The sequence below is a fragment of the Pleurodeles waltl genome, chromosome 7, assembly GCF_031143425.1.
Source record: "Pleurodeles waltl isolate 20211129_DDA chromosome 7, aPleWal1.hap1.20221129, whole genome shotgun sequence".
Classification (NCBI taxonomy): domain Eukaryota; kingdom Metazoa; phylum Chordata; class Amphibia; order Caudata; family Salamandridae; genus Pleurodeles; species Pleurodeles waltl.
The window spans coordinates 353819714-353838743 of NC_090446.1; the positions used below are offsets into that span (position 1 = coordinate 353819714).

Consider the following 19030-nt stretch of genomic DNA (forward strand, 5'->3'; position numbering starts at 1 on the left):
ACAAAATGCCTTGCCGTAGTTGAAGCCTACATAAGAAGACAACATATCCATGTCTTTCCATATCTCGATGACTGGCTAATAAAAGCCAACAGTCAAACACAGTGCCAACACCATACACATTATGTAATAAAGACCCTACACACACTAGGGTTCTCAATAAATTACCAAAAATCTCACTTACAACCAGCGCAGGTTCAACAGTATTTAGGAGCCACATTAAACACCCAAACAGCACTTGCAAGCCCAAGTCCACAAAGGGTACAATTTTTCCACAACATATTACCACAAATCCAGCTAAACCAACAGTACACAGTCAAATTTGTCATGAAACTGTTGGGCACCATGGCATCATGCATCGCCATTGTCCCCAATGCAAGACTAAACATGCCGCCCTTACAACAGTGCCTTGCAAAACAATGGTCACAGGCACATGGTCAACTTCAAGATTTAGTGTTGATAGACCGCCAAACACACATCTCGCTTCAGTGCTGGAATTCCACAAATTTAAACAAAGGGCGACCATTTCAGGACCCTGTGCCTCAAGCCATACTTACAACAGATGTATCAATGATTGGATGGGGAGCACACCTCAACAATCACAACATTCAGGGACAATGGGACAACAAACACAAACAACTTCACATAAATCACTTAGAATTGCTAGCTGTATTCCTAGCACTAAAAGCCTTTCTATCTCTTCTCGTTCACAAACACATTCTCATCAAAACACACAATATGAATACAATGTACTACCTGAACAAACAGGGAGGAACCCACTCATCACAACTTTGTCTTCTAGCACAAAAAATTTGGCATTGGGCAATTCACAACAACATTCACCCTGTAACACAGTATATTCCAGGGATTCACAATCAATTAGCGGACAGTCTCAGTCTGGATCATCAGCAAACACACAAGTGGGAAATTCCCCCCCAGGTACTTCACAAGTACTTTCGCCAATGGGGAACACCAGACATAGATCTATTCGCCACCAGCCAGAACGCAAAATGGCAAAACTTCGCATCCAGGTTCCCACATCCTCCATCCAAGGGCAATGCTCTATGGATCAACTGGTCAGGGATATTATATTACGCTTTTCCCGTTCTCCCGCTCATTCCATTTCTGGTTAACAAACTGCATCAAAACAAACTCAAACTCATACTTCGTCAACCATGGTACACAGCATTGTTAGACCTATCACTAGTACCACACATCAAGCTACCAAACAGGCCGGATCTGTTGACACAAAACAAACAACTGATCGGGCACACCATTCCAGCAATACTCAATCTAGCAATCTGGCTCCTGAAGTCTTAGAGTTTGGATATCTACATCTTCCACCAGAATGTATGGAAGTAATTAAACAAGCAAGAAAACCCACTACCAGGCAGTGCTATGCAAACAAATAGAAAAGGTTTGTCTTTTACTGCCAATCCAAACACATAACACCTCTTTCCGCATCCATACAAGACATTGTAGGTTACTTGCTTCATCTACAAAAAGCAAATTTAGCTTTTTCATCCATTAAAATACATCTCACAGCTATTTCAGCCTATTTACAAAATATACAAAACAAGTCTCTATTTAGAGTCCCTGTCATCAAAGCCTTCATGGAAGGACTAAAACGTATCATACCTCCAAGAACACCACCATTGCCTTCATGGAATCTCAATATTGTACTCACACGGCTCATGGGTCCACCGTTTGAACCCATGCACTCGTGTCAGATTCAATATCTAACATGGAAAGTAGCATTCCTCGTTGCAATCACTTCATTACGAAGAGTTAGTGAAATACAAGCATTCACTATTGAACAACCCTTTAAACAAGTACACAAACATAAAGTCGTACTTTGCACAAACCCAAAATTCCTACCTAAATTCGTCTTACTGTTTCATATAAATCAAACAGTGGAACTTCCAGTCTTCTTCCCACAGCCAGACTCAGTAGCAGAAAGAGCGCTACATACTTTAGACATTAAAAGGGCTTTAATTTATTACATTGACAGGACAAATTCATTTAGGAAAACTAAACAGTTATTTGTCGCATTCCAAAAACCCCATACTGGTAATCCTATCTCAAAACAAGGAATAGCCAGATGGATAGTAAAGTGCATCCAAACCTGTTACCTAAAAGCAAAAAGACAACTATTAGTAACACTAAAGGCACACTCCACCAGGAAGAATGGAGCAACAATGGCATTTCTAGGGAATATACCAATGACAGAAATCTGTAAAGCAGCCACTTGGTCAACACCCCATACATTTACCAAGCATTACTGCGTAGATGTGTTAGCAGCACAACAAGCCACAGTAGGATAGGCTGTACTAAGAACACTATTTCAAACAACTTCAACTCCTACAGGCTGACCACCACTTATGGGAGGAGAACTGCTTTGTAGCCTATGCATAGCATGTGTATCTGCAGCTACACATGCCATCGAAAGGAAAATGTCACCCAGTGTACATCTGTTCGTGGCATGTTCCGCTGCAGATTCACATGCGCCCTCCCTACTCCCCGGGAGCCTGTAGCCGTTTAAGTTACACTTCAATTTGTACATATGTATATACAGTATATCTCTATTCCATTGCAAGGACATCTCTTTCTTTACACTCTATCACTCCTACCTTACCCTCTGCGGGAAACCAATCTAAGATGGAGTCGATGCCCATACGCAGTGGAGCCGAAAAGGAGGAGTCACTCGATCCCGTGACTCGAAAAGACTTCTTTGAAGAAAAACAACTTGTAACACTCCGAGCCCAACACTAGATGGCAGGACCTGTGCATTGCATGTGAATCTGCAGCGGAACATGCCACGAACAGATGCCCTCACCTGTGTTATAGTGCACCCTGCCTTAGGGCTGTAAGGCCTGCTAGAGAGGTGACTTACCTATACCATGTCGACATTGTCTTTTCTCCCCACCAGTACACACAAGCTGCAAAGCAGTGTGCATGCACTGAGTGAGGGGTCCCTGAGGGTGGCATAGTACATGCTACTGCCCTTATGGACCTTCTCTGGCCACAGGGCCCTTGGTACCATGGGTACCTTTTACAATGGATTTAACTGTGTGCCAGGGCTGTGCCAACTGTGGAAACAAAGGTACAGTTTCAGCGAAAGAACACTGGTTCTGGGGCCTGGTTAGCAGGGTCCCAGCACACTTCCAGTCAAAGCTGGCATCAACACTAGGCAAAAAGTGGGGGGTGGCCATGGCAACAGTGGCATTTTCCTACAGGTGAACTGTGGTGGGATCGGATTCAGTGTGCTCCTTCCCTCCTTGTATATATATTCTTTATTGGTTTTATAAAACAAATGCATAAATTCTCACTTCTTTCACCATTCATATGCACAGTGCCATATTTTGGAGCACCTGCCTTCCTTGTTATTATCTTACCGCTGTTAATTCAAAACAATAGGATTGCATTTGTCTGAATATAACTAAATGTCTTGTTTTTTTTCTTTGGTATTGTATACTGCCAAGAGAACATAGGCCAATAGTTCTCTCCAGAGGAACATACCCAGGTTCCCAGGAATACAGGGTTGCCCCTTAATCATTTCAGACACTCTGTTCATCAGCAGTTATGCTAATTTGCAAGGACAGACAGAGCCTTCCACAAAACAATTCCTTTGGTTTAAGACTTTTGGAGAGACAAATAAGCTTTAATTTAGAGTTCAAATGCTAAAAATAGGATACAGCTTCAAAAAACTTTTACTCCATAGTGGTACGAGGAGCTGCATCTGTGCAGTTTTCCATAGACTAATAATATTTATGATTAGTTTGCATGTCTTATCTCATTGGTTTTGCCTCACAGTTTTTCACGTTGTTTTCTCTCATCTGCACTGCTCCTTGAGCAAGAGATGTTTCTATAAGAGATAGTACAGACACCTATGTACTGCTGAGTCTTGTCATTAGCTCACATAGGCCCTCATTACGACCCTGGCGGTCGGTGGTAGAGCGGCGGTAGGACCGCAAACAGGCCGGCGGAAGAAAAAGTGGAATTATGACCATGGCGGTTACTGCCACGGTCATCCGCCACTTCACCATTCCGACCGCCATTGCGGTCTCCAGCCCGGCGGTCGTCACTAGACCGCTGACGTTATCAGGACCCTGCATACTGCCATGGATCTCGGGGAATTCCTTCCCTGGCACTGATAGGGGTCTCCCCTACCCCGCTACCACCCACGAATCCTCCCCACACACCCCCTGCCACCCCCCAAAGGTGGCACAACCCCCGTCCCCACCCCGACCCCCAACATGCACATATACACACCCCTACAAGCACACCCCCCCAACATGCACATACACGCCCCCCTACACGCACACATACACCACAAAACATACCCGCACACATACAAACGGACATGCACACCGCCCGACTCGCACACATTTCCCATACACACAACACCCCCTGCATGCATACACTCACTCACACACCCCCTCTACACACTCACACGCACACCCCCATGCACGCACACAACACCCCCCACCCCCTTCCCTAACGGACGATCAACATACCTTGTCCCTTGATCCTCCGGGAGGGGACGGGATCCCTGGGGGCAGCTCCGCCACCAGCACACCGTCACCAGAACACCGCCACACCGAATCATGGGATGTGATTCTGTGGGCGGTGTTCTGTTGACGTGGCGGTGGAGTTTGAGCAGGCTCCACTTTCCTGCCGACCGCCAGTATGGCTGCTGGTGGCTTTCCGTACGTAAAAGGACGGCGGGCTGCCAGCGGTCATAATACGCGGCGTGGAAGACCACCACCACTGGCGGTCTTCAGCATGGCGGTACCTCGGCGGTCTTGCGAAAAGACCGCTGAGGTCGTAATGACCCCCTTAAAATGCTGATTGACATTGTCTGCCGAACTCCTAACATTTATCAACATTGAGTTAGTCGGTTATGGTGAGTCTCATTTTTCACTTAAGTAGGATGTGATGCTGTGAAATTATCAGTACGTATTATGATGATTTCTTGTTAGTCAGGTGCATCAGCAATTGCACTGCAGTTTCTTAGAAAAGTACTTGTTTCTGAAAAGTGGAGGAACCGCAGTGTTGACGCACAGTTCCAGGGGCTTTGAGTTATCCTATAAATTAGAGGAAAACCTTGCTTCCCTCCTTCAAACTCTGATTCAGTTTTGTAATAGGTATTCCAGCATTATGTGTACATATCTTATTCTCATTTTAGGTGGCGTGGAGACTATGGTGGAAAGAAGCAGATGTGGTTCCCTTCAAATTATGTGGAGGATATATTCAGTCCTGTTGAACTAGAACCAGACCGGCAGGTAAGGCCATAAATTGAGGGCAATTTGATGTGCTTCTTGCATGCACTAAATATGAATCCTAACTAAAGCAGACTGAGATTACCCCTTGGCACTTACTGCCAGGCACCACTGGGCAGGAAAAGACCAACTTGCCTTGTATTCGATCACTAGACATGCTTTTGAATGTATACTTGAGGAGCAGTTGGTCATTGTTTGTGGAAATCCAAATGTAGGTGCAATCAAAATTATGCACCATCCTTTAGGAAAACATCACATTGCGTGTTGTAGTCAACAGATAGAGCAACGTTCAGTTAAGATTCTTCTTATGTCAGCTTGAAAAATCTTGTGAGTCGAGGTTCTAAGGTGAAGATAAGAAATCTCGTCAGCCCAGAAGAACTATGTGCTCTCTGTTTCTGGTCACCATCCATTATTTGCATACTTCACTACTAGTTTAAAAATAGCATTTCGCCTTTATCAGACTATTTTCTTTTCACAGTTGTTTTTCCCGGGGCTTCCTTTAAATGTGCCCAGTGTGGCACTGTTTGCTGCTGGTGAAATATAATGTTTTGATTTGCTTTGTCTCACAGAGAATTTGGTATACATTGCTGTTAAAAATGAAAGTAAAATTCACTGTGGCAATTAGAAAGTTCCAATTCTTAAAGGGAAGCCATTCCTTTTTTGGAAGACCCCCTTATTTGGGTCATATTCAACTAGTCAAAAGCATTACCTTAGTTGCTTCCTGTATTCTCAAGCTTGGCCAAATGGTGTGACTGGATTGCTACACTCATCCACAGCTTGGTTGGGCTGGTCAGTCATTTCCAATTTTCTTGTTGTCTGACATTTGCTAAGAACCTTGTGAATGCTAATGTTTCTTACTACTTTGATGTCCAACAGCTCTTGGAAGAGAACAGCCCTCTGGGAGATCTGTTAGGGGGTGTCCTTGATGTGCCATCTTGCCAAATTGGTGAGTGCTTTTAATGCTGTTTTTAAATTTTGTGAAATTGAAGAAGGAAATGTGGAATTTAGGTTGACTCTAATGATTAACCAGAAGACTGACACCCAGTCTTCCCTCATTTTATTGTGTCTGACATATAGAAGATGTAGTGAGAAACTGGATGTGTATGCTTGACACACAATAAATATAACTTGATAATATAAATGCTGTTGCTACAGTGGGGCAGGATCAGTTGACCGAAGCAAGTCAAGTTGAAAATTGTAAAATAAGATAGAATAAAAATGCACTAACAAGTAGGAATAGCAAGATAGAATGCTATACTATACTTTAGTGCCACAGTGCGAGAACTGATGGTCAGAGCAGGGTTGAATCAGTTGGATAAGTGGAACAGAATTGAATGTTGATAGCTTATAATGGTGAACCCTGATAGTCAACTGTTTTGGGGGACTAGAATCGAAAGGTGTACCCAAATAGTATCAAACTACCATAATGGAACAGAATCAGATGAGTCACAGGGATAAACTGAACTATGATGGCATTTGGAGTCAGTTGAATGAATAGTAAAGTGACAGCATGAAATATTGATAGTATGATGGAAGACGGTTGAGTCGGATGTTCCAGTGGAACACAGTGGGTGGCTGGTATGGAATTGAAACCTAGATATTGGCGGAATTGGACGTTGGAAACCACTGGAATTACATATCCAAAGAGAACAAATTAAATTAGCAAAGCAAATGGGATTAAGTGTCAGAACAGCACAGACTAAAACCATCATGTATAGAAACAAAGGTTGAGCGGTTGACAAAAGAAAGATAAAGCATGCAGCATGGCTGTATTGCCTGTATTGAGTATAGTTGAGTAGTGAAATGGGACCAAATAAGCATCGCTGCATAGAATTGAATAGAAGTGGTGCATCTATCAAGAGTGCAAAGTGGCTTTAAAATAAAGATTGAAGAAGCATAGACAAGGATACCAAAGACTCAAAGAGCAGACTAGTGCAGGTGGTGAATGGTGGAATGTAAGAGAATGAAGGGTTGTAGAAAAATACACTGATTTACCTCTGAGGAGTTGTGGTTGAAGGGCTTATGTATATCTTTTCTGATCACGATTTGTTCTAAAGGATTTCATACACAGTACTTGCATTTAATTCAAAATTAGCATTGCCTGAAACTTATCAGGGTATTCATGGTATCTGTGACTGTAGGTATACATGTTTATTGTTCTGCATACTCCTGCCATCTGTTGTTTGACTCTGATGATGCTGCTTGTTTTAGTCAAAGAATTGAGAGTCTTGAGACTTTCCATAAACACAATTCACTAGGACTTACCCCGTCTTATTGTTCTCTTCTACTGTTGGGTTCAGATGTTTTGAGTACAAGCTTCAGAACTGACTCCTCCTTGCTTGTTTTTGGGCCCGACTCTTAGACACTTCAAGACCTATTATTCAGAAGACAACCAGCACACCTCCACAACTGCTTCCTCAGCAGTTGTGGTCGATGTCCTTTGGTGACCCGAACTCCAGCACTGACTACCAGAGTAAAACACTGCCCACAGCCGAGCCAGCAGTGTGTTTGTAACCTTTAACACGCTCCAGACCAAGGCAACACCATCTCCGACTTCTGTTTCTCCTTCTGCTGCAAGAAGACACTTAAAGACCGCAAAGAGAGATGCTGGGTGCAGAAGAAATACGCAAGCCCCCCCAGGCCTTCTGGTGGCGCAGGGCACCTTCACCCTCAAGACCATCTCCTATTGTGCCTCCAACAACAAACATTATTAAGCCGTCTGGTCCTCTCAGTAGGGCCATGCCTAGGCCTTTAGTTCCTAGGACCAAAAGCCAGCTGACAAAACAGTGGGGGACAACCCTTTGAGGACTATTTAGTTGATCCTATGAATGACCAAGACACAGAGCAAAACTTTGCCAAACCATCTCCTCCAAAAGACACTGTGGCCTAGCACTGTCATCCAGAGATTTCAATGCCACAATGAAAACACATGCACATCCTTCAAGATGAGGAAAATGTCTTAGTAGAGACACTTTAAAACACTGATGATATGGTGCAGTCCCTTCCCATGTTGAAAGGCATGTTGGACACTGCCCCTGGGAACATCAGTGAGTAAAGGTTACTATTGACACACCTGGGATAGATCAAAAATATAGGGCCTCATCCTCTGAACTACTCTCTATTTGGAGACAAGTTCTTCCAGGCTCCCTAGTCAGCACAAGCTGAAGATGACACCCCTGCCAGACAAAGAGAGAAAGTGTATTGATGCAGATGCTAAGCGTGTGGTGAGGACCACCACCCATTGGTACATCACAAGTTCTATACTTCTTTTAACCCAATATGATAGATACCACTGGGAATAGATGGAGTATCTGATACTGTATTTCCAATAAGTCAACAGTACTAGGGAGACCAGCTCGTAGCCTAGGGAAAGTTTATCTATAATGCCAACACAGGCTGGCCTCCAGAAGGTACCACTTCTTAAGGCTTTAACACTGTATCTTCTGTAGTACTATGTGTGCCTATGCAGCTCCCAAAGGTGCAGCAGTACTTTCTCAATCTTCCATCTCACAAAGAGCATCCCCTTGGTTCTCAGGTCGATGAGATTCTATACAAAATAAAGAAAAGCACTGACACACCTAAGTCGTTGGGTGATCTCTAGGCCACGACCCCTAAAACGATCTTTCAGTGACAGCAGTTCAGAGATGGTACGAAGATCACCCCACCAAGTCAGACCCAAGGTTACCAGCACCAATCCCAGTCATTTCAGCTCTCCTAGACAGGCAAAGGGCTGTACCAGTGGAGGTTACAGGGACAACAACTGAGACAAAGGTGAAGGTGGATCCAGCAGAGGTACCACCACCTCCAAACAATGACGTGCCTTAGGCCAGTCCCATTATCACATGTTAGAAATGGGGTGTCTCGTTGGATAAACCAATTACCAGGTCAATTTAAACAGGGAGCACTTGTACCTTAGTACTGGTTAGCAGTGGGAAAGTGCCCAGAATCCTAAAGCCAACAAAAACAATTAAAAAAAAATAGGAGGAAGAAGGCAAAAGGTTTGGGAATAGCCTACAAAAAGGGCCAGGTCCGACATCACACAACACTTGTCCAGGGTGGACTCTAAGAGACTTCCCCATTAAGAGAAGTTGACCTCCAATCAGTGAATGTTTGTGGTAGTAGAGTAAAGCCCTTTGCAATATCCCACCCTGTCTCATGTCCTCCGCCGAGACCACCGCTGGCTTCTGGAAGAAGTAGTACAGATAATTCTTGCGAAGGGTGACATAGAAACGGTATCTGTGCACCAACAAGGCCAAGGTGTGAACTCCCTTTACTTTCTAATTCCCCCCCCAAAAAGGAACTGTTCTCTTAAGTCAATCCTAGACCTCAGGCCCCAAAATCACTACTTTTTATCTGAGCACTTCCACATGATGTCCTCTAGAAAAGGGGACTTCATGAATGTGTTAGACCTAAAAGACACCTACTTACATATCCCCATCCACCTGGCCCACCACTGGTAACTTCCTTTTGAAGGAAGGGGACAACATTAATAGTTTAAAGTTATGCCCCTCTGCGTCGCTCAGGTGTTTACAAAATTCCTAGCGGTGGGGGTCTCACATCCGTGCAAAGACTCAATCCATGTCTTTCTGTACTTATATGACTTGCTGATTACGAGCAATAGCAAGCAACAATGCCTAGCACTCACTTAAGTAGTGGTGGTGTCCCTATTCCACAGTCTAGGGATCACTATTAATGGCAAAGAGTCACACCTCAGTGCCCAACAAAACCTGCTCTTCATAGGCTTCATCCTGTATGCCGTTATGGAGAAAGAATATCCAAATGAGCAGAGGGTGATGGCATCCCAACACCTGCTGCCTCTTTTTCAGACAGGATGTCCTCGTACAGTAAGGACTCTAAGGAAACTGTTGGGGAATATGGTGATATCCTGAAGCGCCTCATGTGAGACTGCACAGACACCTCCCTCCAATGTGCCTTGCACAGCAATGATCACAAGGTGGCAGGCTAAGGGGAAGACAGTGTTCGCGCTCTGTGCTACGGCAGAGCATCAACAACCTGTTGCTCGGCAGGCCTCTCCATAACACTCTTCCATAAATGACCATTACCACCAACGCCTCACTGTTGCGATGGGAGTTACACTTCAGTCACATAACTGTTCAAAGCACCTGGTCTCCCCAGGACCAGGGTTGTCACATCAGTTACCTTGAACTTCTGTCAGGCTGTCTAGCCCTAAGAACATTCCTCAGGCTTTTCCAGGAGTGTGTGTTCCTGGACTTAGCGACCTTATCAGCATGACGCATCAACAGGTCTACAAGTGGGAACTCCAACCATAATCTTTGACAGGTGCTTTCCTCAGTGGCGAACCCCAACATCAACCTTTGCGCCACCCCCACACACTCCAAAAATCCCCTCCAGATACCCACTGCTACAGTTCATGGGCAGTTCTTTTTGGAGAAATTGGTTAGGGTTATTTGCCTACACCTTTCCTTCACTTCGTTTCCCCCCACATGTGACGAGGAAGATGAGGTATGTTTCCATGACACTCCAATTCATGGGTGCTCACAAACATTTTCCCATGCCCTGCACTGTTTGGTCTGTGATGTGACCGAGGGCTGCATTGATGCCAGCAGGGTGGCGGTTGGAGGGCTGGGGGTGGAGAGGGGTAGTGGTAAAGTGGTTTTAGGGCAAGTGAAGCATATACATCTAGTGTCTGATTAGTGCAATATGAAACTAGAAACCTGGGTATAAATCCTGCCTTCTCAACTCAACCAAATTGTGTGATCCTAGGCACATTTTTTATTTCACTTTACATCCTTTTTCCTTTTTCTTCATCATCACAAATCAGAACCTTGAAATAGGTATTCAGTGTGTGTGTTGGATAAAACCTTCTGTGTCTGATTTCATAAACTATAATAATGTTTATGTATGCAAGAAACCCAGCCCTCCCAAAGAGTTCACATAACAACTGACTTGCCTCTTGGTTCACAGTTCACATTGTAGTCAGAGTGTGAGGTGTACAGGGGAATGAAAGTTTCTAAATTCATGTTTTAACTATCACTTTAAAAAATACTTCTCAATGCAGTGATATAATCGTGTGTACTAAAGTAAAACGCTTCTGGTTAATGAAATGCACTTTTTGAATTTCAAACAGATCATACTTTTATATTTTTGCTACAAGATGTCTTAAAAATAGAGGTGTTTCTAAAGTTAAGCGTTCCTATGCACCCTAGTTACTCCCTTTCTTTAACTTCAATTAGCCTCCAAATAAATACTTGCCCATTTATTTAACAATTTTTTGTGCTAGTGGCGAGTCGAATAAACAGCAGCACTGTGCTGCTGTTGACCTGGGGGCCGCATGTAAATGCCAGGAGGGCCGCATGAGTGTCACTGCTCCAATTCAATTTTCTTGCCTGATCGGGTTAAAAAAAAAATCAACACTTGCACTTATAATTATAACACTAAAATCCATAAAGTGTAGACTAAATCCCCAATAAATACATTAAGGTCCTAAAAATGGACAAGATTAATATAACAGAGTATCATGCTTTCATCAAGAGTGCCAAACGGACATTACCAGAATCCTTTTAACTACTCATACCCGATTTGACTATTCTGAGAGCATTTGAGTATTATCTTATCCCCCATGTCATGACATAGCAGCATAATCGATTTTATTCTTGATATTATGTAAGCATCCCAAAAAAAAAATTCATGAACCTCAGTCTCATTACGTGAAAAAGCAATGTGTTCCTGAAGGAGTCACTTGTTATGTATTTATATTTATGATGGTATAAAAATCCAACAATAACATTCAGATAGAAAAAAATTAGTAACAATAATGTGGTGTACCAACAACAACACTAATTTTTTTAACAAAAAAACATTTTTACTTTGTTCATATTAATCATAACAAAACTGAATATGTTGTGCGTTCCAAATGTCCTAAATATTCCACCAGGGGTCTTGGTATAGTTTATATCCAAAACAATATCAGTTCACACTGTCAGGCAAGAGCTCATCTGTGTTGGTACAATGTTCATTTAGCCCCAAACAATCAAACTATGTCTGAGCAAATGTCAGCCTTGGAATGTCAGGTTGGCATTGAGGGTTATCATTTAGGGGGTGATTATGACCTTGGCGGACGGTGGAGGCCGTCCGCCAAGGTACCGCCGCCAAATGACCGCACCGCGGTCTGTGGCCATTCAGACATTTCCTCTGGGCCGGCGGGCGCTCTCCAAAAGAGCGCCCGCCGGCCCAGAGGAAATGCCCCTGCAACGAGGACGCCGGCTCAGAATTGAGCCGGCGTAGTTGCAGGGGTGCGACGGGTGCAGTTTGCACCCGTCGCGTATTTCAGTGTCTGCATTGCAGACACTGAAATACACAGTGGGGCCCTCTTACGGGGGCCCCGCGGCACCCCCTACCGCCATCCTGTTCCTGGCGGGAGACACGCCAGGAACAGGATGGCGGTAGGGGGTGTCAGAATCCCCATGGCGGCGGAGCGCGCTCCGCCGCCATGGAGGATTCTCCCGAGCAGCGGGAAGTCGGCGGGAGACCGCCGACTTTCCGCTTCTGACCGCGGCTGAACCGCTGCGGTCAGAATGCTCGTGGGAGCACCGCCAGCCTGTTGGCGGTGCTCCCGTGGTCGGTGGCTGACCCCCTTAGTGGCTTAGTTTGAGGCGTAATGAAATTCTGCAGAAGCTTAAAAAAAGATTTAATAAATCTGTTTTCAGTTTTATCCAAACGATCTATAACACTAAGGCTTCATACCTCAGAATCATACGGTGCTGTGCCTGAAGATTGAGCTCGGTATATTTGCAACACTAGGGTTATAGAGTACACACTAGAGCTTCTCACAAATTTCAAAACAGCAGATGCTTTAAAGTTATTTCAATGTTTTTTAAGAGTTGGGGAGTCCATGAACGGGAAACGAATAGTCTGGCTCCCAGATAGACATAGTCTTAGACTTTTTCTAAAGGAATACTGTGCTACCTGACAGAACATGAAAGGATCTATGTGGGTTAGAAATTATGAATTTTATTTTGAAGACATTAATCTCGAGGTCATGTGATAAACAAAACTCACCAAATTAATCAGTCAGTGCTTGGCACCCCCCACGTCAGTTTTAGAAATAGTAATGTATCCTCTGCAAAAAATCGGGCAGGAATTTTATGGCTTAAAGGGATGGAGAATAATTTCACACCTGAGCATCGATCTACGTGACCAGTAATGTAGAGGATTGGTGCTAAGATTAACCCTGGCAAACTCCTCTTTTTATTTTACTGTGATCTGATTAGTGTAGATGATGGGATCTCAGGAACACCCTGGACGTTTTTCATTTGCTTAGCTAGGACAAAACTTTGTCAAGAATCTGCTTGCTAGCCACTTCTAGCACATTGACTATTAAGCTTAAAAAGGGCTAATTCTCTGGTGTGTTACAGCAGCCTTTTTAGGTCGAGCCTAGGCAGCGTGCATGCGCTGTCTTCAACAAGTTGTAATTTACTTCTGTGGGATTTCACTGCGCCCATCTCATGCCCAACACATTCATTTGTTCTTCGGCCTGCCTCTCAAAAGTCCCTTAATTTCCTAGGCAAATACTTGACATTTGTCCCACCTTGAGGCTGCTTTGTTACCACTTTGAAGTCTTACCCTGTTACATGGATAATTCCACTATCGACCATATACCTTAGACTAGCACACTACTCTTTTTTTCATTTGCCTCTCGGCTCTCCATGTCCATATGATCTTTTTTATTTTTTATTATTTATTTTTTTATTAAGTTTCATATAGTGCAAATCGGAGGAGTGCTTTACGTGAGTACCACTTAGGTACATGTTTAGCAGTTGAAAAAATAGACAAACTGGCACATTTTAATGAGAAATCCTCAAGACGACTCTCCTGACACAGCGGAAGAGCCAATACTACAATATACGCGGCACTCGGGGAAACTCGCCCCATAATGCTTTACAGGGAATTTCTTTTACAAAACATTTTTGCCCAAAACTCACTGTGTGGTGGCCCTAGGACAATGGTACCGCCATCAAAATGTTCAGCATGACACAGTATTTTTGTCTAGGTCATCTCTGAGTCCCCCACACTAGGTTGGGGAGGGGGGGGTCCCAAAATAGTGAACTCTCCCACCATTCAGTGTCTTTTTAAGCTCTAATAGCTGGAACTTTTGTTTTACGTCTGGGAGTACTTTGTGTTTTTCAGAGCCATGTTTGTAATATTATTGCAGTAGGCCTCCTAGGGCCTAAATATATGGTTACACTGCATTACTTTCTGCCCTTCTCTTTTCATGTGGTTATGCCCTCTAGGGGCAGACTACATGTTTACATGACCATGTTTCTTTCAAATGCTATTTTTATTGTGGTGTCTTCTAGTGGCTGTTCTGGGCATTACAGTCAAAATACTACAGTATTCACTAAACTCGGAAACTCGCCCCATAAATAAAGATAAATGGATGTGCATTAGATAATTGCAGGGCCACTGGAATTATGTGGCAGAGAGAACCTAATTATACAGCAGAGTTGACCAATTTATGTGGCAAGAGAAATTCAGTGATTCATTTACAGCGACAATAACTCTAACTCAAGCAAATGCGAAGACCTTTTGCATTGTAAATGCTTGCTCATAGATTGCAGCTATCTTGCTAGAAAATTCAGGGATCGGTACTCCAGCTGCAATTCCATTATAAGAAAGTGCCCGTTTTGAAAACGTCATGCTCACTTTTTACCATTGTTACTGAGGATTTTCGACTGAAGGTGCACTGGGTTCCTGCTAACTATGTCCCCAGTGCGAGTGCTCTTTCCCTTAAACAAGGTAAAAGGTCTAATTGGGTACAGTTAGCACACCTTTTAGAAACCTCTGTAAGTCCCTAGTAAATGGTACCCCTGGTGCCTAGGACCTGGTTACTTAAGAAGGTTGCAGCATGTATTGTGCCACCCTAAGGGACCCCCATAAAAATTGCACACAGCCTGCCATTCCAGACTGTTTGTTATGGTGCAAGCCATGAGTGAAAACATGACATGGTACACCCATTTTGTGCCATGCCTCCTACTCACTGCATCTAATATGTGTAAGTCACCCCTACAGCATGCCTTAGAGCCTGAGGTGCTTTATATATATTTGTTCTTCTTTTTTTACTTTTATTATTTTTTTATTCTATTTATTATTTTTTGGGCAAAAGCCGTCTTACATCTTTAAGCACATGTTCATCATTTACAAATACAGCATGGCAGAATCAGACCAGTGTCATAAACATCAACAGGCAGGAAAAGAGAGGCCAAGGTCTCCCCAGTATCTATAGGATGAGATCAACATAAACAGTGGTGGGCTCTAACACCCCTGGCTCATACGATGACATTTTCTGACCACCTAGTCAAAGCTGACCAGATTTGGTCCCCCCTAGCACCACTTCCTGTTACTCTTGAGCATGTATAGGCTCACCTCCATACCATGTGTGGCTGACAGTCTCACCCTCCAATTTTCCAGAGTCTGGGGCTCCACTTTTAACCAGTCAGAGGCAATTCATATTTAGAATACTGTCATAGCCATAAATAGGAAATACCTTTCCTTTTTTGCCTCCCTATTTTCTGCAGAGTGCATTACCCCTAGTAGCATTAATGCGTGTGAAAGACAGACCCGACACGTAATAACTACGCTGAGAAGCTGTTCCACTGTATGAAACAATGGCTTCAGTTAAGGGCCAGCAAAAAACGTGTGTAAGATTTCAGCATTTGCCTCCACACAACGAGTACATTTCCCATTGGAACCTCCCCATTTAGAGATCTTGGCCGGAGTGTAATATAGGTTGCAAATAAGTCTTATAATGTTGGGTCTTCAAACTAGCCATGGAAAAAATATTTTCTGCCATCTCTGGTTCTTCCAACCATGCCCTTTCCAGACCAAAACTCATACCCCACTTTTCATTCTGGAGAGCAAGATGCAGCGTGTCTATTAATACATTATAGAGTGTTCTATCCTGTCCCTACGCCTAATAGCTTCTGTAATCTGGATTTTATCCATAGGGGGGAGTTCCTTTTTGCGGCGATGTAAGAAATCCCATATATGCAAGAAATTGAAAAAATGCTTCCAGGGGAGATCATACAGAGTCTGTAGTTCCATGGAGAGTTTAGGCAGGGTGTTAGAGTATAAATCCCCAACCGTAATTATCCCATGCTGTCTCCAGATATCCAAACCCGGGCCTTGAAAAATTGAAGAGGGAAGTGTCAGCATGGAGATTGGAGTGTAGAAATTAAAGCTTCCAATCGAGGTCCGCCTTTTTAGATACCCCCATACCATATATGCTCCTCGTAGAACCTTAAATTATGTTCTTTTAAAATAACTAGGTTCTATGCATCTTGTAAACCAACCCTTAGCCTCCGAGCCCAGCATCATTTAATCAATAGAGGGAGACACTGCATAGCTGCATCCTGCTGTGTCTCCAGTAATTAATATATTCATATGCTGCAGAAAAAATGCATAATAATATAACGTAAAGTGAGGGATCTATCCCAGGAACTTTTATCAGATATATTTCAGGGCCCTTCTGGGTTTGGTGTACCCCCACAAAAAATTGCTACTGATTGCCTCTAGCTTGGCCAGCCAACTTCTGGCAAACTCTAAGGGGATTATCAGAATAGGTATAGTACTTTGGGGAGTATATTAATTTTCAATACGTTAGAGCGTCCCAAAAGGGAAAGATTGAAATAACGCGTTCTATCTAGGTCCCTTTTTATTTAACCCAACGGGGGGCCGTATTTTGCTCCACCAGCTGGTCAACTGAAGCCAAGACTCTAATGCCTAAATGCACGGCTTGTCTCTGATGGTGGTCTGGCCTGAACAAATAACCTGGTTCTTATCTTTGTTTAATTTATAGCTCAAGTATGTACCAAACAATTTAGCTTACCTTTCAATTTCCTTAAGAGCTCTGTCTGGATCCGTTGTAGTCACAGCCACATCATCAAAATAGGCAAAAGCCTTGTAGCTTTCACCCTTATGAACAACTGGGTTAATATCTTTGATCTCCTCTAATTTGTTGAGGAAAGGTCTATGTATAGTACACATAGCAGGGGTGGGCAAGGGCAATCCTGCCTGGTACCTCTCGAGATGGAATTTACATATGATTCTACCCCTCCTAGCCGTACCCGGGTTTTAGGGGACGCGTACATGGCTTTAATAGCTGTTAAAGAACCCACCCCAACCACCTTCCATCTGAAAGTCTCCCATAAAAACACCCAGGAGACTCGATCAAATGCCTTCCGGCATCCAGTAATATCAGATCAAGCGGTGTTTGACATACTTCTGCCAGATCAAACAGAGAAATAACTCTTCTAATGTGGTCGACTATGCCGCTGCCTAGAATGAACCCATGCTGTCTTCAGCATACCAGTGGGGAGATAACCCTTGCCATCCTGATGGCTAGGATATTAGCATATATTTTCCCATCACGGTTCAAAAATGAAATTGGTCTGTAAGATTCTGGGGAGCAAGCAAGCTTATCCTTTTTCTTAAAAATTACTATAGTGGCTTTCTCCCAAGTCGGTAGAGGCTGGTCCTGCTGAGCCGTTAGGAAAGTTAATAAAGTATCATTCTTCAGTTCTTGAAAAAATGCCTTGTAAAACTCGAGTGGCAGGGCATCACGCCCCGGAGCTTTACCTGTGGCCAAAGAGCTCAAAGCTTCATACACTTCTTCCAAAGAGATTGGGGTCTCTAATAGGTTTTGCTCCCCTTAACTAAGCCTAGCTGATTTTAGCCCCCCTAGAAATTCCACAGAGCCTCTATAGTCGCCAGCTGCTTGTTCTTGAGTGCGGAGTATAGCTTCTCATAAAAATCTCTGAAAACATTGAGGCTCTCCTCTTGTTTTTCAAGAAGACATCCATGGGAATCTTTAATAGCCGCTATGTCCCTATCTGCCACACCTGGCCTTACCCGTCTAGCCAGAACCTTTCCAGTGGATTCACCATATTCATAGCGTTCAGCCTTGAACATCTGGTATTTAACTGCTGCATCATTGCTAAGATGCTGATTAGGCGTAGCCTTCAACATTGATATCTCAGCCTGGGTTGTGGTAGCCTCTTCCCCTTTCCTTAAGCAATGAATCAGTTTACCCTCAGCCTACCTAAGCTGTTGATACAGGCTAGTAACGTCTGACCCCCTCACCTTCTGCAGGTGTGAGCTGAAACTCTGTGTCTCTCCTTTGACCCCTGCCTTTATTGCATCCCACACCAATCCGGTGAGGCAGTGCCTCTATTAACCTCTAAGAATAGCGTTAGCCGGGTACACATGTGGTCTACATAGGCGGGCTCGGCTAGTAGTTTTCTATCAAATGTCCAGGTTCGATGGGGACAGGAATGTCGATTTACCGGTACAACCAAGGTTAAAGGATTATAGTTAGAACCTATTCTAGGGGAAGAGTTCTATCTCTGCTTCAGAAGCTAAGGCTGCTGTGGTAAAAAAGTAATCAAGGTGAACCAGTTTATGATGAGGCGAGGAATAGTATGTATAACCGGTATCTGGGGCTTTAAGTTTTTCCAGACATCAATAAGGGCATAATCCTTTACCACCCTCTTTAATGCCCTAAATACCTTAGGTTTGCACTCTTGATAGCTGTCAAAGCTAGCTAGACCCTTATTGCCCTCAAGATTAATATTAAGATCACTGCAGATAGATTACTAAAGGAGAGGGGTATGCAGCTAATTCCAGGTTTAAAGCCTGGTCCAAATTTGATCCATAGATGCCAACAAGAGTGGACTCGGCCCCCTACCTAACATTCTAGGATGATCCAGCGTCCC

The 19030-nt window shown here is 43.7% G+C and overlaps 1 protein-coding gene across 2 annotated transcripts in view; it reads left to right on the forward strand.

Annotated features, from left to right (window-relative positions):
* Positions 1 to 19030, forward strand: part of PLCG1 (phospholipase C gamma 1) — a 775517-nt gene that overhangs the window by 541231 nt on the left and 215256 nt on the right. For both annotated transcript variants that reach the window (XM_069243788.1, XM_069243789.1), the window contains exons 22-23: positions 5186 to 5282; positions 6156 to 6225. In XM_069243788.1, coding sequence (XP_069099889.1) covers positions 5186 to 5282; positions 6156 to 6225 — 167 coding nt within the window. The remainder of the gene's footprint in view (positions 1 to 5185; positions 5283 to 6155; positions 6226 to 19030) is intronic.